General features: G+C 43.1%; 1 protein-coding gene across 1 annotated transcript in view; it reads left to right on the top strand.

Annotated features, from left to right (window-relative positions):
* The window catches only part of znf704 (zinc finger protein 704), a 220,528-nt gene that overhangs the window by 164,336 nt on the left and 34,015 nt on the right, over nt 1–22,177 (top strand). The window contains exons 3-6 of the mRNA XM_063065602.1: nt 3,637–3,746; nt 8,346–8,575; nt 12,030–12,130; nt 18,044–18,305. Of these exons, the coding sequence (XP_062921672.1) occupies nt 3,637–3,746; nt 8,346–8,575; nt 12,030–12,130; nt 18,044–18,305 (703 nt within the window). The remainder of the gene's footprint in view (nt 1–3,636; nt 3,747–8,345; nt 8,576–12,029; nt 12,131–18,043; nt 18,306–22,177) is intronic.

Below are 22,177 nucleotides of genomic sequence, written 5' to 3'. Positions count from 1 at the left end.
AGGATTCAAGTTTTTTGGATCATTGGGACCTCTTTTGGCGCAGGCGTGACCTGTACAAAAAGGACGGGTTACACTTGAATCCTAGGGGGACCAATATCCTGGCAGGGAGATTAGCGAGGGCTACTGAGGTGACTTTAAACTAGAATGGTTGGGGGATGGGAATCAAATTAAAGAGGCTAGGCGTGAGGAGGTTAGTTCACAACAGGGGGATGGGAACCAGTGCAGAGAGACAGAGGGGTGTAAAGTGAGGGTAGAAGCAAAAAGTACTAAGGAGAAAAGTAAAAGTGGCAGGCCGACAAATCCAGGGCAAGCATTAAAAAGGGCCACTTTTCAACATAATTGTATAAGGGCTAAGAGTGTTGTAAAAGAGCGCCTGAAGGCTTTGTGTGTCAATGCAAGGAGCATTCGTAATAAGGTGGATGAATTGAAAGTGCAGATTGTTATTAATGATTATGATATAGTTGGGATCACAGAGACATGGCTCAAGGGTGACCAAGGATGGGAGCTCAACGTTCAGGGATATTCAATATTCAGGAGGGATAGACATGAAAGAAAAGGAGATGGGGTGGCGTTGCTGGTTAAAGAAGAGATTAACGCAATAGAAAGGAAGGACATAAGCCGGGAAGATGTGGAATCAATATGGGTAGAGCTGCGTAACACTAAGGGGCAGAAGACGCTGGTGGGAGTTGTGTACAGGCCACCTAACAGTAGTAGTGAGGTCGGAGATGGTATTAAACAGGAAATTAGAAATGTGTGCAATAAAGGAACAGCAGTTATAATGGGTGACTTCAATCTACATGTAGATTGGGTGAACCAAATTGGTAAAGGTGCTGAGGAAGAGGATTTCTTGGAATGTATGTGGGATGGTTTTTTGAACCAACATGTCGAGGAACCAACTAGAGAGCAGGCTATTCCGGACTGGGTTTTGAGCAATGAGGAAGGGTTAATTAGCAATCTTGTCGTGAGAGGCCCCTTGGGTAAGAGTGACCATAATATGGTGGAATTCTTCATTAAGATGGAGAGTGACATAGTTAATTCAGAAACAAAGGTTCTGAACTTAAAGAGGGGTAACTTTGAAGGTATGAGACGTGAATTAGCTAAGATAGACTGGCAAATGACACTTAAAGGATTGACGGTGGATATGCAATGGCAAGCATTTAAAGGTTGCATGGATGAACTACAACAATTGTTCATCCCAGTTTGGCAAAAGAATAAATCAAGGAAGGTAGTGCACCCGTGGCTGACAAGAGAAATTAGGGATAGAATCAATTCCAAAGAAGAAGCATACAAATTAGCCAGAGAAAGTGGCTCACCTGAGGACCGGGAGTTCAGCAGAGGAGGACAAAGGGCTTAATTAGGAAGGGGAAAAAAGATTATGAGAGAAAACTGGCAGGGAACATAAAAACTGACTGTAAAAGCTTTTATAGATATGTAAAAAGGAAAAGACTGGTAAAGACAAATGTAGGTCCCCTACAGACAGAAACAGGTGAATTGATTATGGGGAGCAAGGACATGGCAGACCAATTGAATAATTACTTTGGTTTTGTCTTCACTAAGGAGGACATAAATAATCTTCCAGAAATAGTAGGGGACAGAGGGTCCAGTGAGATGGAGGAACTGAGCGAAATACATGTTAGTAGGGAAGTAGTGTTAGGTAAATTGAAGGGATTGAAGGCAGATAAATCCCCAGGGCCAGATGGTCTGCATCCTAGAGTGCTTAAGGAAGTAGCCCAAGAAATAGTGGATGCATTAGTGATAATTTTTCAAAACTCGTTAGATTCTGGACTAGTTCCTGAGGATTGGAGGGTGACTAATGTAACCCCACTTTTTAAAAAAGGAGGGAGAGAGAAACCAGGGAATTATAGACCGGTTAGCCTAACGTCGGTGGTGGGGAAACTGCTGGAGTCAGTTATCAAAGATGTGATAACAGCACATTTGGAAAGCGGTGAAATCATCGGACAAAGTCAGCATGGATTTGTGAAAGGAAAATCATGTCTGACGAATCTCATAGAATTTCTTGAGGATGTAACTAGTAGAGTGGATAGGGGAGAACCAGTGGATGTGGTATATTTGGATTTTCAAAAGGCTTTTGACAAGGTCCCACACAGGAGATTAGTGTGTAAACTTAAAGCACACGGTATTGGGGGTAAGGTATTGGTGTGGGTGGAGAATTGGTTAGCAGTCAGGAAGCAAAGAGTGGGAATAAACGGGACCTTTTCAGAATGGCAGGCGGTGACTAGTGGGGTACCGCAAGGCTCAGTGCTGGGACCCCAGTTGTTTACAATATATATTAATGACTTGGATGAGGGAATTAAATGCAGCATCTCCAAGTTTGCGGATGACACGAAGCTGGGTGGCAGTGTTAGCTGTGAGGAGGATGCTAAGAGGATGCAGAGTGACTTGGATAGGTTGGGTGAGTGGGCAAATTCATGGCAGATGCAATTTAATGTGGATAAATGTGAAGTTATCCACTTTGGTGGCAAAAATAGGAAAACAGATTATTATCTGAATGGTGGCCGATTAGGAAAAGGGGAGGTGCAACGAGACCTGGGTGTCATTATACACCAGTCATTGAAAGTGGGCATGCAGGTACAGCAGGCGGTGAAAAAAGCGAATGGTATGCTGGCATTTATAGCGAGAGGATTCGAGTATAGGAGCAGGGAGGTACTACTGCAGTTGTACAAGGCCTTGGTGAGACCACACCTGGAGTATTGTGTGCAGTTTTGGTCCCCTAATCTGAGGAAAGACATCCTTGCCATAGAGGGAGTACAAAGAAGGTTCACCAGATTGATTCCTGGGATGGCAGGACTTTCATATGAAGAAAGACTGGATGAACTGGGCTTGTACTCGTTGGAATTTAGAAGATTGAGGGGGGATCTGATTGAAACGTATAAAATCCTAAAGGGATTGGACAGGCTAGATGCAGGAAGATTGTTCCCGATGTTGGGGAAGTCCAGAACAAGGGGTCACAATTTGAGAATAAAGGGGAAGCCTTTTAGGACCGAGATTAGGAAAAAACTTCTTCACACAGAGAGTGGTGAATCTGTGGAATTCTCTGCCACAGGAAACAGTTGAGGCCAGTTCATTGGCTATATTTAAGAGGGAGTTAGATATGGCCCTTGTGGCTACGGGGATCAGGGGGTATGGAGGGAAGGCTGGGGCGGGGTTCTGAGTTGGATGATCAGCCATGATCATAATAAATGGCGGTGCAGGCTCGAAGGGCCGAATGGCCTACTCCTGCACCTATTTTCTATGTTTCTATATTAGTAGTCTGCTCTGTAATTAGCACAGTAATTTTTCCAGGCCTATCGTAGGATGTGTTTGTCTGACACTTGGATGATGCTGTATTGACAGCATTTCTAGTCACAACATTGTTTAAAAATTGTTGTCCTGATGAAGGGTCTTAGCCTGAAATGTCGACTGTTTATTCCTCTACTGCCATTATAGAGGGTTTCGGCCCGAAACGTCGAATATACTTTTTTCCATAGATGCTGTCTGGCCTGCTGAATTCCTTCGGCATTTTATGTGTGTTGCTCGTGTTTTAAAAACTGTTGTTACTTTTTATAGTCTCCCTGAGATACGGGTCTTTATATAGGCTGTCAGTAGCTGATGTTTCTGTTTTTATTGTTTTTACAGAAATTTCTCTGAAGAAGGAGAGATGGACAAAGTAACTGCAGCAATGGTCCTAACTAGCTTGTCCACCAGCCCACTGGTCCGCAGTCCTCCCTCCACAGTCCGTGTAGCAGGTAAGCTGGTATAGTTAAATGTTAGCAATGTGCTTAATGTGGAATTATTTATAAAGTGGCCACTTTAGTAAAACCAAAATCACTTTCTGACTTCTCAAAGTGTTTTTGTTTATATAGTTCACATGATACCTCAAAGGATTATGGGTTAATTTTGTGGGCTGCACTTCCTGTGTGGTGCCTTGGATGATGGGGCTGCAGATTGTAGGATTAGGCATAGGTGGCAATGGCTTGCACAGCTCTCCATTTTCCAGTGATTAAATTTAACAAACAGGAAACATGTCAAGTAGATGACCAGCTATCAGCTAAATACCTGAGCAATTAGAGGTAAGGAACTTGGACATTATATGCCTTTCACAATCTTAGGATGCTCCAAAGCACAATACAGTTCTGGAAAGTAACTCTATAGTTATGGAAAGTAATTTTAAAATGTACTTACTTTTGTAAGAAACAGCATCTGTCCATAGCAAGGCCTTGCAAGTACCAATGGGATTGGAATAGAGCTTAATGAATAAATTTCTAAAAAGCATAGAGCACTATTATGTGTATACAGAGCAACAGTCCTCCAAGAGGACCACAGCCTTGTTTTTAGGGTTTGGAGGCTTGCACTCCTCAATGACCAGGAGAGCTATGCTGGCTGGAGTCAGGGCTTTATGCTTTGGCTGGTGGTAGGGTCACCTATGCCAAACAGGTCAAAGGGTAGAAGCCAGACTAAGAGTGGTCCACCGGTCCTCCAGGTTTGGGGGTTCAGCTCAGGGCTAACAACCCTGACAGAAACAGCAATGAAGAATCCTTCTACATCTGTGTGCGACGGTATTCCTGAGAGTCCACCCAGGACTTGTAGTGAAAACCGAGAGGAGGCTACTGACACGATGAAGGAAGCCCTGAACATCGCCACAGATGGAGGACCTTCATTGCTGCCCTAAATGCCAGCAGCGTAACAGTCAGTAAGTAAGTTCAGAACAACGGTGAACCTGGGAACATAAATTGTGTGTTGATCAGAGGCAGCAAAAGGTAATGGTAGACTCACTCTAGTGAGTCATTAGTAAAGTCTAGTAATTGTTCAAATGAAATGTATCTGTACATTCCAACAGAATCCAATGCAGTTGTTGTATTGTGTCAAAACAGGTCACTACTAGGCAAGTTGCCTGCTGTAGAGCTCTTAGGCAATACTGAATTTATGAAAGGTGCATATATAAATTCAGGTTCTTTCTCTATGAGTATAACTTTAATTTTAATTATTATTAAATACCGATGGGTTTTGACTTTGATTTTTGTTTACTTATGGTGCACTCTGGAAAACATCTCATTCACATCAGGTTCACTCTGTTAAATAGGGCATACTTTTACTTCCTCCTTTGGGACATTTCAACACATGTAAACCCTGATGTTCAATGTGCCCACCTGCATTTTTATCATTCCGTCTGTCTGATCTCGGGGCGGTGGGGGTAGAAGCAGTCTGCGAAGAGGGAGCTGGCTCCCAGCTGACCAACAAGCCCTTGTGCAACACGGCGCCTTTCTGTAGGGAAACGATGGTTCTGTCTTGAATGGTCTTGTCTGGCTGTGAGGCCTGGTCCAAAGTTTAGTGGTTGTCAAAGCAATGAAATCCAGATTTCTGGTGTTTAAATCAATGAAGATAATACATCTTAATGCATCAAAACAGGGCCTGAAAAATGAAGAGAGGAAGATATTTATGAGAATAACCGACTAAGGAGGTATAATTTCATTGCTGGCAGAAATATTTGCTGCAGACCTGTAACTCAGAGGTTTCAGCTTTACGAGTAAGAATTTTTCATTACCATCGGTGGTTTCTAAGACTGTTTTAACATTGTCTCATATTTGTGAATACTGCTGATCATGTACTCAAAATTAACTACTTTTTTCTCAAACCATCAATAAAATTAAACTGCTCTATGAAATGAAGGTGCTCGATGTAGAATCAAAGGCTTCAGCATGAGATGGTCAGGGACACAATGGCTTTGTTCAATATCTGTGTCTCCTGACTTTGGGAAATATATAAGCTGAGGCCACTGGGGCAGCATGAAACCAATCTTCGAACACGCTCGACTGAAAGCCAGAAGGAAGCAGAGGCACACATAGCTAGGGTGGGAAGTGAATAGGAAGGAGGAGAAGAAATTGGTGGAGGAAGTGAAAAACAAACATGAGACCATAAGACATAGGAGGAGAGTCAGGCCGTTTGGCCCATCCAGTCTGTTCCGCCACTCCATCATGGCTGATTCAATAGAAGTGCAGGAGTCAGCCATTCGGCTCTTCGAGCCAGCACCACCGTTCACTGTGATCATGGCTGATCATCCACAATCAGTACCCCATTCCTGCCTTCTCCCCATATCCCTTGACTCCACTATCTTTAAGAGCTCTATCTAACTCTTTCTTGAAAGCATCCAAAGAATTGGCCTCCATTGCCTTCTGAGGCAGAGCATTCCACAGGTCCACAACTCTCTGGGTGAAAAAGTTTTTCCTCAACTCCGTTCTAAATGGCCTTCCCTTTATTCTTAAATTGTGGCCTGTGGTTCTGGACTCCCCCAACATCGGGAACATATTTCCTGCCTCTAGCGTGTCCAATCCCTTAATAATCTTATATGTTTTAATCAGATCCCCTCTCATCCTTCTAAATTCCAGTGTATACAAGCCCAGTCGCTTCAAACTTTCAACATGTGACAGTCCCGCCATCCCAGGAATTAACCTTGTGAACCTACGCTGCACTCCCTCAATAGGAAGAATGTCCTTCCTCAAGTTTGGAGACCAAAACTGCACACAGTACTCCAAGTGTGGTCTCCAGGAGAGGATTCATTATTCCTCTCAACCGCATTCTCCTGCCTTCCACCCATAACCTTTGACGCCCTGACTAATCAAGACCTATCAGCTTCTACTTTAAATATACCCAATGACTTAGCCTGCACAACCATCTGTAGCAATTAATTCCACAGATTCACCACACTCTGGCTAAAGAAATTTTTCCTCACCTCTCTTCTAAATGGACATCTCTCAAATCTGAGGCTGTGCCCTCTGGTCCTAAACTCTCCCACTGTAGGAAACGTCCTCTCCACATCTACTCTATCCAGACCTTTCAATGTTTGATAGGTTTCAATGAGATCGCCCCTCATTCTTCTAAACTCCAGCGAGTACAGGCCCAGAGCCATCAAATGCTCCTTTCACTCCTGGGATGATTCTTGTGAACCTCCTCTGAAACCTCTCAATGCCTTTTCTCAGAAGAGGGGCCCAAAACTATTCACAATATTCTAAATGTAGTCTGACCAATGCCTTATAAAGCATCAGCATTACATCCTCGCTTTGTATCCTCGTCCCCTCAAAATGAGTGCCAACATTGCATTTGCCTTCCTCACCGCTGACTCAACCTGCAAGGTAACCTTTAGGGAATCATGCATGAGGACTCCCAAGTCCCTCTGCACCTCTGGTTTTTGAGTTTTCTCTCCAGTTAGAAAATATTCCATGTCTTGTTCTTGTACTTCCCTTCATTATATTCCATCTATCACTTCTTTGTCCATTCCCCCAGTCTGTGTAAGTCCTGTAGATAGCCTGCTTCCTCAACATTGTCGTCCCCTCCACCTATCTTCATGTTGTCTGCAAACTTGGCCACAAAGCCATCAATTCCTTCATCCAAATCATTGACATATAATGTGAAAAGAAGTGGTCCCAACACCAACTCTTGCGGCATACCACTAGTGTCTGGCTGTCAACCAGAAAAGGTCCTCTTTATTCCCACTCTGTCTCCTGTCAATCAACCAATCTTCTATCCATGCTATAATACTTCCTATAAAATCATGGGCTTTTGTTTTGTTAAACAGCTTCATGTGCAGCACTTTGTCAAAGGCTTTCTGAAAATCCAAGTAAACAACATCCACTGACTCTCTTTTGTCTATCCTCCTTGTTATTTCCTCAAAGAATTCCAGCGTATTTGTCAGGCAAGATTTCTGCTTTAGAAAACCCTGCTGACTTCAGCCTGTTTTATTGTGCCTCCGAGTACCCCAAACCCTCATCCTTAATAATAGACTCCAACATCTTTCCAACCACTGAAATCAGCCAAACTGGCTTGTAATTTCCTTTCTTCTGCCTCTCTCCCTTCCTAAAGAGTGGAATGACACTTGCAATTTTCCAGACATCGGGAACCATTCCATTATCTAGTGATTCTTGGGAGATCATTACTAATGCCTCCACAATCTCTTCAGCCACCTCTTTCAGAACCCTGGGGTGTAGTCCATCTGGTCCAGGTGACTCATCGACCTTCAGCCTTTTCAATTTCCCAAGCACTTTCTCCTTAGTAATAGCAATGACGCTCACTTCTGCCCCCTGACACTCGCACATTTCTGACATGCTGCTAGTGACTTCTACAGTGAAGACCGACACAAAATACTTCCTAAGTTCATCCTCCATTTCTGTGTCCCCCATTACTACATTTTGTAGAACATGTTCTTCAAAGGGCAATTTACCTTTTACCGTCCAGGTTAATATCGCTCTGTTCTTGCCATTAGTGAATACTGAAAAGTAACACTGGACGTTAAGCCATTTCCTGTTACAAATTGTTTCAGGTGAATAATCAATTCTTCGCCTTTTGTGTAACAGATCAGAATGGTTCTTGGAAGGAACCAGCCAACATGTCATCGAGCTACAGCAGCAGTGGCAACTGGAGCTGGGGGGCACCAAGTGACCAGTCAAATCCATCCACCCCGTCACCACCTTTATCAGCCGACAGCTTCAAACCTTTCCGTGCGACCATCCAGCCAGATGACAGTATCGATGAGGCAGAATCCAGCAACCTGTTGTTTGATGAGCCCATTCCAAGGAAGAGAAAGGCATGTACAAGTTCTCACACATGGAAGGTTCAGTTCTTCCTGTCACTTAGCTGCTTTGCCCAAACAAAGCAACCAACACAACTTGACAAGTATTGCAGGGCAAAGGGTCGGAGCCTCTTTCTAACAGCTTAGCAAAGATTCTTTGTGGATTGGAAGCAGTCAGCGGAAATCTAAACAAATATTAAACTTATTATAACTTAGTAAGTTAAACTTAAACTTATTAAATATTATAACAATGGTGACTTAGTAACTTCATGCCAATGAGGTCCAAATTGAGTGGAACACAAGCCGCACTGCAGTGATTGTTCCCGGGGTCAGAGGTTCTACTCCTACACTCAAATGTCACTGTCTTTTTAAACACTCTCAATTCTTCTTTTAAAAAGTTACATGAAGGTCCTCCATTCCTGGACAGAAGTAGTGCATTCAGTGAGCATTAGATCTGTTCAGGTGTGAGTGTATCAGTCCTGAGCCATTCATTTGCTGCCTGAATTGACATAGCCCCAATCCATACTGTTCAGTAGCCTTGGGACTTTTTGGCTGGTGCTGAAGAAGTCCAGGTAAAGTTACAATCGTTTCTCTAAATCTTGCTCTCCTGTCTTATTGTGCATCTCTTAAGCGCAGTTGGCTAGTAGGAAGTAAGAGATTAAGCAGCTGTTGGTCTTTTTCTCGGTTGTAAGTGTCTGTGCGACAAGGATTGGTGGTGGATTCTCATCACTCCCTCAACCTTCTCCTCTGGCTGCAAGAGGGAGCCGCACAATTATTTCACTCACTAGGACCAAGATCATCCACTGGAACAACACAGACAAAATGCTGGAGGAAAACACCAGGTGAGGCAGCATTTATGGATGCTCGGCCTATAAGCAGTCAATGCCTCGGGTCAAAACACTTCTGGTCCAAAACATTGGCTGTTTATTTCCCTCTACAGATACTGCCTCGCCTGCTGAGCATGCCCCCAGCATTTTATGTGTGTTGTTCTACATTTTCAGCAGCTTCAGTCTCTCTTGTAAGACCTTCCACTCAGCTGAGTTCCTTTACCCTTTCTTACTGTGGCCTGAGCCTGAATGCATGTCCTCTGGTCTGTCCTGCCATTCTTTTGATGCAAAACTACCCTCCACGAGCCTCAACCTGAACTTTTGAATGGAAAATCCTGCAAAATGTAGTGGATATGGCCCAGTCCATCACGGGTAAAGCCCTTCCCTCTGTTCAGCATATCTATACAAAACTTTGCCGCAGGAAAGCAGCATCCATCATCAGGGACCCCCACCAGCCAGACCATGCTCTCTTCTTGCTGCTGCCATCAGGAAGAAGGTACAAGAGCCTCAGGGACTCAGGCCACCTGGTTCAGGGACAGTTATTACCCCTCAACCATTAGGCTTTCGAACCAAAGGAGATAACTTCACACAGCTTCACTTGCCCCATCATTGAAATGTTCCCACAACCTAACTCCTTTCTATCTCCTTTACCTTAGCTTTGGAGAGGGATAGGAACAGACAAGTTAGGAAAGCATTTAATTGGAGTAAGGGGAACTATGAGGCTATTAAGCAGGAACTTGGAAGCATAAATTGGGAACAGATGTTCTCAGGGAAATGTACGGAAGAAATGTGGCAAACGTTCAGGGGATATTTGCATGGAGTTCTGCATAGATACGTTCCACTGAGACAGGGAAAGGATGGTAGGGTATACGAGCCATGGTGTACAAAGGCTCTTGTTAATCTAGTCAAGAAGAAAAGAAGAGCTTACGAAAGGTTCAAAAAACTAGGTAATATTAGAGATATAGAAGATTATAAGGCTAGCAGGAAGGAGCTTAAGAAAGAAATTAGGAGAGCCAGAAGGGGCCATGAGAAGGCCTTGGCGGACAGGATTAAGGAAAACCCCAAGGCATTCTACAAGTATGTGAAGAGTTAGAGGATAAGATGTGAGAGAATAGGACCAATCAAGTGTGACGGTGGAGAAGTGTGTATGGAACCAGAGGAGATAGCGGAGGTACTTAATGAGTACTTTGCTTCAGTATTCACTATGGAAAAGGATCTTGGCGATTGTAGGGATGACTTACAGTGGACTGAAAAGCTTGAATATGTAGATATTGAGAAAGAGGATGTGCTGGAGCTTTTGGAAGGCATCAAGTTGGATAGGTCACCAGGACTGGATGAGATGTACCCCAGGCTACTGTGGGAGGCGAGGGAGGAGATTGCAGAGGCTCTGATGATGATCTTTGCATTATCAATGGGGATGAGAGAGGTTCCAGAGGACTGGAGGGTTGCGGATGTTGTTCCATTATTCAAGAAAGGGAGTAAAGATAGCCCAGGAACTTGTAGACCAGTGAGTCTTACTTCAGTGGTTGGTAAGTTGATGGAGAAGATCCTGAGAAGCAGGATTTATGAACATTTGGAGAGGCATAATATGATTAGGAATAGTCAGCATGGCTTTGTCAAAGGCAGGTCGTGCCTTACAAGCCTGATTGAATTTTTTGAGGAGCATGTCTTATGAGAATAGGTTGAGTGAACTCAGCCTTTTTTCTTTGGAGCGATGGCGGATGACAGGTGACCTGATAGAGGTGTATAAGATGAGGCGTTGATCATGTGGATAGTCAGAGGCTTTTTTCCAGGGCTGAAATGGCTAGCACGAGAAGGCAAAGTTTTAAGGTACTTGGAAGTAGGTACAGAGGAGTCGTCGGGATAAGTTTTTTACACAGAGAGTGGTGAGTGCGTGGAATGGGCTGCCGGCAGCGGTGGTGGAGACGGATACAATAGGGTCTTTTAAGAAACTCCTGGACAGGTATATGGAGCTCAGAAAAGTAGAGGGCTATGGGTAACCCGAGGTAATTTCTAAAATAAGTACATGTTCGGCACAGCTTTGTGGGCCGAAGGGCTTGTATTTTGCTGTAGGTTTTCTATGTTTCTATGTTTGTCTTCTAACCTATGGACTCACTTTTAAGAACTCTTCATCTCATGTTCTTGATATTTATTGCTTATTTATCTATTATTATTATTCTTTCTTTCTTTTTGTACAAACAGACATATACGGTTTGTTGCCTTTTGCACACTGACTGAATGCCCAAGTTGATGCAGACTTTCATTTGACTCTAATATGGTTAGTGTTCTGTTGTGGATTTATTGAGTGGACCTGGAAGAAAATGAATCTCAGCTTGTATATGGTAACATACAGTACTTTGATAATAAGTTTACTACAAACCTTTTCAACTTTTGAACTTTGGTTTCATGACCATGTCCTGCTGGCTCCCATCCTTATTGACTCAATAAGTAATTTCCCCATGCACAATACTGATCACCTCCTCAAAAGCCCCACTTTTTAGCCCCTCGTTCAAACTTTTAACATCTTATTTGCCTGTTACACAATAGTTTGCTTCATATAAGGTCCAATCGCAGCATCGCAGCAGGTCAATAGTATAGGATACTTTTATGTTTATTGCCCTCTGTTGTATTTTGTTTTACAGAACTCGATGAAAGTTATGTTCAAGTGTTTGTGGAAGAATTGTGGAAAGGTGCTCAGCACTGCTGCAGGGATCCAGAAACATATTCGGACCATGCACTTGGGGTAAGAGTCAAGCCACGGGGAAGGAGCATAATTTTACAGAACTTTTATGGTATGGATATGACTTGCGACGTTTTTATTCGGCAAAATGGATCAGTCAGTTCCATGTGGCAAAAGTATCAAATGCAGCAACTTTCTGGCAGGAAGTGAGTTAGATCATTGATCCATCATTTGTGAGTTGCAAGTGTAGATATTCTTATTCTAGATTTACTCGGGCGACACGGTAGCCTAGGGGTTAGTGTAACGCTTTACAGCGCCGGAGAACAGCGATCAGCGATTAGGGTTTAGTTCCCGCTGCGGTCTGTAAGGAATTTGTACATTCTCCCTGTGATCGCGTGGGTTTCCTCAGGGTGCTCTGGTTTCCTCCCGCATTACAAAAATGTACAGGTTATGGTTAATAAGTTGTGGGCATGATATGTTGGTGGGCGGAAGTGTAGAGGCACTTGCAGCTACCCTTGGTACATATTCGGACTGTGTTGACTGTTGACGCATACAGCGGATTTCACTGTATATTTCTGAGTTTCAATGTACTTGTGACAAACAAAGCTAATCTTTAAGCTTTACTAAGAAGAGGTATCTTGGAGGCCAGACATATAGAGACTCAACAGCAGTTTTTAGTAAGTTTAAAGCACTTTTGGCAGATGTCTCAGAGCTGATTTTGTAACTGTCCTTAACACAAGGCGTTAAGGTGTTAAGGAGGACCAGTTACAAAATTTTGTGAAGGCCTTGGAATTTGGCACTCACTGGAGAAAAGAATTGCATCATTGCATTACCTAGACATGATGTTGCCGCAAGCAGTTTTAGTTATGGAATAATACTCTGCTGTTAAAATTCGAGAATTTACTACCTTTATTTGAAAGGCTGTGCTTCAGTAAGGCGGCATCCATTATTAAGGACCCCACCACCCAAGATATGTCTCCTTCTCATTACTGCCATCAGGGAGGAGGTGCAGGAGCCTGAAGGTGCACACTCAGCATTTTAAGAACAGTTTCATTCCCTCCACCTTCAGATTTCTGAATGGTCCATGAACCCATGTGCACTACCTCACTAGTTTGCTCTCTTTTTGCACTGATTTATTTGTTTTATACTTCTTATTGTAACTTATAGATTTTTTATGTATTGCACTGTACTGGTATGGCAAAACAACAAATTACATGACATGTCAGTGAGAATGAACACGATTCTGGTTCTGGCCTTTAAGATTGACTATTATTGACTCCAAAATACAAATCGTGTTAACACCTAATTGGGTTTCCTACAGGTAAATCTTCCTCTAATTATAATCATATCTTACCAGAAATTTTCTGTTGAAAATTTAATTGTGTTCAACCTGTAATTTAGCAGCAAATGGGAAAGATTTGCAGTGAAGTTCCATGCCAGTCTGAACCTCACAGAGCATGATACAAATAAATACTGCAATAAATATAGTGACAAGCACAGAACAACAAAACAGTGCAATTAGAAGCGTTAAATTGTTAATAATGGAATAACTGAGGGAGATAGAATTAAGCATTGAGAACATGGCAGCACCACTGGGAACGATGTATGAAAGAGGTGATTGGTTCATAAGTCTGCTAGAGGCAGGGAAGAAGCTGTTCCCAAGTCTGACGGACTGGGCAGTGTTTACCAACCATCTGCAGGTTCCACGAGTCCAGAGCAGAACATTGTAATGAGGGAATTCTTGATGATGGAACCTGTCCAATGATCATGAACCCCCATTACCTTTGACTTGATTCCTAGAAAATCAGGTGGCACCAAGAAGCAGACTTGAGATTTTATGTCAGCGACCTTAATTAGAACTGGAAAATGTTACAGGGTTATGAATTGTTAGCAAATACTCACGAAAGGTTGTCTTCTTTTGCATAATGGTTATATGTCAGTTTTTGTGTGTAGTTTTTCATTGATACCATTGTAGTTCTTTGTTCTACTGTGAATGCCTGCAAGAAAAAGGATCTCAGGATAGTATATGGTGAAAGATGCATACTTTAATAATAACTTTACTTTAAACTTTGAAATACAAATTTTGAGGAGAAGAGGGGGAGGTGTAGGACAGGGTAGGGAGACAGGCAGTTGAGGTGATAGTTTGGAGTGAGGGAGAAGGGCTATGTTATGACAGAATTATTCTCTAGGTTTATGTGTGAGCAGTATCAGAATCAGGTTTAATGTCACCAGCCTATGTCATGAAATTTGTTAGCTTTGCAGTTACAATGCAATACATGAGGAAAGATGTGGAAATAAACTAATGGTACGTTAAAGGTGAATAGTCAGTTACGGGAAGAAAACTCCCTAACTGTGGAACCAAAGCAAAACATCACCATATAAGAGAGCTATTAGACAGATAGAATCATTTCTCCAGCTCACGAGAAGCTAACCACATAGAATTTAAACTGCTACCTGTTAATAATGGTGGTTTCCTGAAAATACATCTGATACTGTAGTAAATTTTAATAAGTAAACACTTTTAAAAAATAAATTTATCTATTATCTTTTTAGATTGTAACAGTAGCTCTCTTTATTGTAGGACTATAGATAAATTATTTCAACTAAATAAAATATGTAATTCATTAACGTAATTTTTTAGATTGTAAGTCTGAAAATGACTGCTATTTTCAGCCTGTCTGTATCAGTTCACTAACAGTAGGATATATCAGAAAGTGGAATGTAAAGATCAATAAAATGTTAGCATTTTACAGTGAAAATATATTCAAGTTCTGTAGATTCTTCTATTAAATAAAGATACACATCCTTTAACTCAGATTGAGTTTTATGACAATAGATGCAAATCTACAAATCTGTGAGGCCTTCAATAAAAAATGATCAAAGAGTTTTAGAGGTAGTTGCTGAGTAGTCCCATTAACAAGAAGAAAGAACTGAACCCCTGTTTTCACCTGTAAGTACCCTCTATTAGTTTAATTAATGCTTACACCAGCTTTAACCTATCATTGGCTTCCTAAAGTGTTCCAAAAATGAAAGTTAAATTAAACAAAACCCCACCTCATTGGTCTAGTTGTGACCCTTAGAACTCAATATTCAACAATTTCTGGAAATCATTTTCCTGTTCCTTTCCACAGAGCCTGAGTCATGGTGAAGGCTCTTAGCCCAAAACATCAACTCTTTATTCCTTTCCATAGATGCTGATAGAGGTGCAGAGTTCCTCCAGTATTTTGTGTGTGTTACTCTGGATCTCCAGCATCTGCAGAATCTCTTGTGTTTGCGAATTGTTGGATATTTCACTTTCACTTTGCTTCTTTTCTCTCCAGTTTCTAACTGTTGGTGTTTAAAGTTGACGATCTTAATCTGCATCCTATCACAGTCATTCCCTCTCTTCTCTCCATTCCTCCAGTGTAAAATGAGCTGCCAGTGCAAATGGTGCATGCGGGGTCAATTTCAACATTTAAGAGAAGTTTGGATATATGCATGGATGGGAGGGGTATATGGACGGCTGTGGTCTGGGTGCAGGCCAAGGGACTGGGCAGATTAATGGTTCACCATGGACTAAATGGGCTGAAAATTCAGTTTCTTTGCTGTACTGTTCTATGACTCCCTCCTTTTGAAGTTTTAAAACGTGCTTGTTTTTCCTTGCACTGAAATGTGGAGGAGTCATTTTTCCGTCCCCCTCCCCCTCTCTTTCTGTCACCCGGTTGGGATACAGCCCAAGTGTGGAGAAGAGAGACACTGAAGCAGGTCGATAGTTCACAGACTTTAATACAAACAGTGTTAAAGGGGGAAAAAAAACAATAAACACTAGGCCAAACAGGGCCGTTAACTAAAACTCTCAAATGGAAAACGAAGCCTACACTGCAGCTGTAAAGAACAACTAAGAATAGAACGCATACCGCTAGTCTTCAGAGTCAGTTGACTTGACAGTCTAATTTCTCAGGCAAAGTGGAATGCAGGCCGGTAGCGAAGCGTTGCTGTGCCCGTGTCCAAGTCTCAACAAATACTATGACGGAATGAATGGAATTAAACACTATCACAATGAAATAATAATTAGCTGATATGTGCATATTCACGAGCACAGTTGCCGTGTCTGCTGCACTGCTGAATCCATGGTTGCGACACTTTCTCTTCCCTTTCTCTCTTCCCCCTTTCTTTCTCTCTCTTCCGCCTTTCTCTCTCTTCCCCCTTTCTCTCTCTCTCTTCCCCCTTTCTCTCTCTCTCTTCTGCCTCTCTCTCCCTTCCCTCTCTTTCTCTCTTCCCTGTCTCTTTCTTCCCCTCTGTTCCTCTCCCCAAGGATGTGGCCTAACCTGCTGAGTTCTTGTCACTTTCTACTGTCTAATTTTATTTCGGATCCCCAGCATATGCAGTTTTGTTTTGCTCCAGTAAGTGTTGCTCAGTGACCTCATCAAGATAAACAAATGACTTTTCATTCCATTTACACTTCCTCACTGAGCTGACCAAAAGATCATTTTCATGGGAGGAGGCTTCCTCTGTTCAAATATCACCAACCTATTGTGTCAGTTGAGTTCAGTCCTACTGAGGTGAATTCGGGATCCAGCTGGAGTGAAAAGAACAAAGAACGTAAAACTTTTCATCCCAGTTGTGCCAACCTTTTAACCTACTCTGAGACCAGTCTAACCCTTCCCTCCCACATAGGCCTCCATTTTTCTTTCATCCATGTGCCTTTCTGAGGGCCTCTGATTTATCTTCCTCTACCACCTCCCTTGGCAGCATGTTTCTCACATCTACCACTCTCTGTGTGAAAAACCTACGGTACCTCCAATGTCCCCCCCTACACTTCCCTCCAATCAGCTTAAAATTATAACCCCTCATAATAACCATTCCTGCATTGGGAAAATGTTTCTGGCTGTCCACTCTATCTATATCTCTTATCATATTGCACTGTATACCTCTATCAAGTCACCTCTAATCCTCCTTCACTTCAAGGAGAAAAAGCCCAAGTTCACACAACCTATCCTCATTAGACATGCTCTCTAATCCAGACAGCGTCCTGGTAAATCTCCTCTGCATCATCTCTATAGCTTCCACATCCTTTCTATAATGAGATGACCAGAACTGAGCACAATATTCCAAATGTGACCCCTCCAGAATGAGGGGTCACAGTTTGAGGATAAAGGGGAAGCCTTTTAGGACCGAGATTAGGAAAAACTTCTTCACACAGAGAGTGGTGAATCTGTGGAATTCTCTGCCACAGGAAACAGTTGAGGCCAGTTCATTGGCTATATTTAAGAGGGTGTTAGATATGGGCCTTGTGGCTAAAGGGATCGGGGGTATGGAGGGAAGGCAGGTACAGGGTTCTGATTTGGATGATCAGCCATGATCATACTGAATGGCGGTGCAGGTTCGAAGGGCTGAATGTCCTACTCCTGCACCTATTTTCTACGTTTCTGTGTGTTCTGAACAGAGCTGTATAGAGCTGCCACTTTACTTTGCGGTTCTTGAACTCAGTCCCCTGACTAATGAAGGCCAGCACACCACACACCTTCTTAACCATCCAATCAACTTGTGTGGCAACCTTAAGGGAGCTGTAGACATTGACCCCCAAGATCCCCCTGTTCCTCCACTCAGCTTTTAACCTTGTATTCTGCCTTCAAGTGCAAGCTTCCAAAGTGAATCAGTTCACACTTTTCTGGATTTAACACCCATCTGCCATTTCCCAGCCCAGCTCTGCATCCTGTCAATGCCCTACTGTAGCCTCTTTTTCTCTTTGCAGGCCCTGTAATATCGTAAAATGAAAACTGTTGCCGGAATTCTTGTCCCGTCATTAATAGGTGCTGGTAGCAAATGTCAAGAAATGTGGTCATGTTGTTGGAAAGTCGGCATTCATTGTGAAAGCAAAGCCAAGCATTCTGTAGCACTAAAAGGAGAGGGTGCCGACTGCTTTGTGTGATTTGTGTTGAACTTACTTTACGATCAGCGCTGGACATTAAGTGGCTTTTTATTTTCTCCCAACAGACGTAACGTAGACTCAGATTGCAGTGATGGTGAAGAGGACTTCTATTACCAGGAGATCAAACTGAACACGGATTCTGCAGCTGAGGGTTTGGGTAGCCTGTCTCCGGTGTCACCATCGGTGTCGTCACCACCTACACTCTCAAGCTTGGATTCAGGACGATCTGAAACCACCGTCACCAGAACCGAGGCCAAAACCTCCACCCCTCTCAGTCGGTCAGCACCAACCTGCCTCTACCTTGTCCACACTGACCACGCTTATCAGGTAATAAGGTGCAGCTCGGGGCGACTCGCTTAACTTGCAAAGGTTTTAATGATTAAACGCAAGGAAAAAACTACCGAAGTTAAAGGATAGTGCATACTTTATGATCCGTGGCTTTTGGATGAGATGTCAGACTGAGTTCAGACTGTTAAGAGGTCTGGGTGTGCTGTTCTCGCTGTTTCTTAGGTGAACAGGGGAACTTCCCCTGGAGCTGGACCAATACTTATCCTTCAGTCAGAACGAATAGAAAACTCTGCTCGTTATCACTTTAATATTCCTACAGACTGCCCGTGCAGAACTTTGCTGCAATATTTTAATTATTAATAACTGCTTCAAAAAGGTTATCAATAGCTATAAGATGCTTTGGAACCTCCTAAGACCATAACATGTACTAGGTAAATAATTCTTTTATTTAGCACTCCCAATACAAACTAGATGTGGTAAAAGGTAGATTTTAGAAACTCAGCATGCAAGCTGGTGATTCATTTATAATTCAAATATTTTTTCCTCAAATGGACTAAATCCCTTCATCTGAAATGGTCAACTCCTTGAATCATCTCTTGAGACATGCCCACTGTAGAGGGACATCTCTCGGCCCTTTGATCCATGCTGCCCATCTATACCAATCCAGCTTTATTATCCACACGTACCCATCCACTCCCCTCAGATTCTTGCACTCACCTACTAGCTGTTTGCAATTTATCCTGGCCAGTCAGCCTACTCACTTACATCGTCTTGGACTGTGGAACGAAACGGGAGAGCCCGAAGGAAGCCCGCAGGGTGAATGTACAAACACCATGGGAGATCAGGATGGAATCTGAGTCACCGATGCTCTGAGGAGGCACCTCTGTTTCATCCCTCTTAAGTTTGATTATTTCCTTAAACATTAAGCCAGTTGGAATTTAGAGAGAATAATTTGACTTCTTTTTTTAAACTGGGTTATATAAAATTTGTATAAATCTGCTACTCGTGTTGATGATAGCATCTTTCATCCCTGGGCACTCCATTCCGGACTGCTGGAATGAAACTTCACTTCTGCTGAACCCTTTAGAACTGCAGTGCACTGCTGACACATGCATAGGCACAACATAAGTAATGTTAATGATAAATCTCTTGTGCTTATGTTAACGATAATATTGGCGGAACAAGAATACTTGCCAACAGGAAAAGGGCCCCCAAACAGGTTTCTTTTCGGCTACTGACCCTCTCTTCCTGCTTGGTTCCCGTTCAGTCCCTTAATTAGAGAATGGATCTGTTTGCCCCCGAACCATTTTAAAATCCAATTCCAAGCATCCTTTGAGATTTATTCCATGATCTATGTATGACGATTAGGTTATTGGTTGTGACTTACTCTTTTATGACGGATTGACTGCCCGTGTATCTGAGCAGGGCGTCACAGTAGCAGCTAGCCTAGTACTTTGCAATGTCAACAATCGTGGCTGAATTCCCACTGCTGTCTGTAGGAGTCTTTACACTCCCCCTGTGTCCGTGTGGGTTTGTCCGGGTGCTGTGTTGACTCCAGCAGCATGGTGACACTTATGGGCTGTGTTAATCATTGACACAAACAGCACATTTCACTCTATGTCCCAATGTTTCGATATATATGTGACAAGTAAAGCTGATCTTTATCTTTAAACTTTGTCTTTTTATATCTCTTGTATTAAAAAGCTGGCCTGGATTAACTTCACGTTTTTGAAAACCCATCATTGTAACACTGTGGAGGACTCTCATATCCAAAACAGTTCTGAACTTTTGTAGTAGTCCCTCATAAATCTGTACTAGCATGACATGTCCAACTGTCTTCTAAACTATTTGAAGGATAATTGCCTAGAAACTGTATGCCATGTGATAAAATTTCGGTGAAAAATGTCGACAGTAGTTGTCCAGGTGAGTTGAAGGGTGTGATTTTCAGTCAAGGCCCTCTATGTGTCTGAGGTTCTCATGTGTGAAAGACCCAGATAAGCCCAACAACTGGCAAATTTGATTTTCACTCCACAGTGTGACTTTAATGCTACTGCCTGGGGCAGGTTCATTCCATAGATAGGAACCCTTATAGGCTTCATCCAATGACCAGCTTTCCTCCTGCCCCCTCTCTCTCCATCACTCCCACTGAAGCTTGTGACTCTTTCTCAACACCCCTCCCTCCACATATTATCAATTGATCTGCCATTTGAATTGAAGCCTAAATTAATATCATTTGGAACCTTCTCCCCTCCCCGCAAAGGCTTCTGGTCTTTCAGCAACCATGGCAGAAAGCAGTCATGGTAGCTAAGACAAAAATGGTATAAAAATTGTAACTTTGGATCCCAATTTCCTTTTTGCACGAGTCTCCCACCTCTTTCGAACATGTCTTCCAACTATCAATGTCAGTAAGGTTGAAAGAGTACAGAGAAAATTGACAAGCATGTTGCTGGGATTTGAGGATTTTAGTTACAGGGAAAGGTTGAATAGGTTGAGATTCTTCCCCCCCCCGCCCCCAGAGTGTATGAGACCGAGAGCAGATTTGATAGAGGTGTACAAAATTATGAGGTAAACGCAAGCAGTTTTTTTCCCCCATTGAAACTGGGTGAGATGAGAACTGGAGGTCACAGGTTAAGGGTGTAAGATAAAATATTTAAGCGGAACCTGAGGGGGTACTTCTTCGCCTAGAGCACGGTGTAAGTGTTGAACGAGCTGCCAGTGGATGTGGTGGTTGCGGGTTCGATTTCAAGATTTAAGGGAAACTGAATAAGAACACGGGCCAGGAGTGGGATAGAGGGCTGTGGCCCTGGTGTGGGTCAATGGCACTAGGCAGAATAACAGTTCGACACAGGCGAGATGAGCCAAAGTGCCTCTGTCTGTGCTGTAGTACTGTATGACTCTATCTGAATGAGGTTATGGCCAAACGTCAGGGCAGATGACAAGCTGACGACTCACCACTTAATATTCATTTCTTGTAAGCAAGGGGTTCATCCATAATAACCAAAACATAGAGCTCCTCTCTCTACACCCGAGGTGCTTTTGCTTTGGGTGAGAATGGGGGTTTGTGTTGCAGTTCCTGAAGTGCATTTTCATGCAGAGAGATAAACCCTCAGTCAGCTGGGTCTTACAAAGGCATATCTCCCCTTCAACTACTTTTTATGAGCCTGGGGTTACTTGCATGCCTGTGACCAGTCAGAAGGAGGCAGTATGAGTACACATCTTGCAGAGTACTTTTAACCAGTCCTAATATGTGTGAACATTAAGACCATAAGACAAAGGAGCAGAAGCCGGCCATTTGGCCCATCGAGTCTGCTCCGCCATTTTATCATGAGCTGATCCATTCCCTCGCCTTCTCATCATAACCTTTGATGCACTGGCTACTCAGATACCTATCAATTCTGCCTTAAATACACCCAATGACTTGGCCTCCACTGCCGCCCGTGGCAATAAATTCCATAGATTCACCAACCTCTGGCTCAAAAAATTTCTTCACATCTCTGTTCTGAAAGGGCGCTCTTCAATCCTTAAGTCATGCCCTCTCGTGCTAGACTCCCCCATCATGGGAAACAACTTTGCCACATCCACTCTGTCCATGCCTTTCAACATTTTTTTTTAAATCAGTCGTCGTCACCGCAAGTCAAGCTGCGTCTGCCTTCCCGTTCTCCCCACTCCGGCTGCTGCCCCTCGTTCTGTACCCAGCCTCCTCACTCCTCACTTCTGCCCCCTCGGCTCCTCGCTCTGGCTGCTGCCCTTCACTGTGTACCTGGCTTCCTCACTCCTCCCTTCCGCGACCGACCAGCTCACCCATTCAACTGCAAACTATAAGCTGTAGTTATTGATTGATTGGTAAGTACAGCGCCTTTCTGCCCTTTCAGCCCTTCAGACCCTGCTGCCCAGCAACCCCCAGTTCAACC

This window comes from Mobula hypostoma, chromosome 1, assembly GCF_963921235.1.
Source record: "Mobula hypostoma chromosome 1, sMobHyp1.1, whole genome shotgun sequence".
Classification (NCBI taxonomy): Eukaryota; Metazoa; Chordata; class Chondrichthyes; order Myliobatiformes; family Myliobatidae; genus Mobula; species Mobula hypostoma.
Note: the sequence above shows the minus strand (reverse complement) of the source record. Positions and strands in the feature narration are given on the sequence as shown.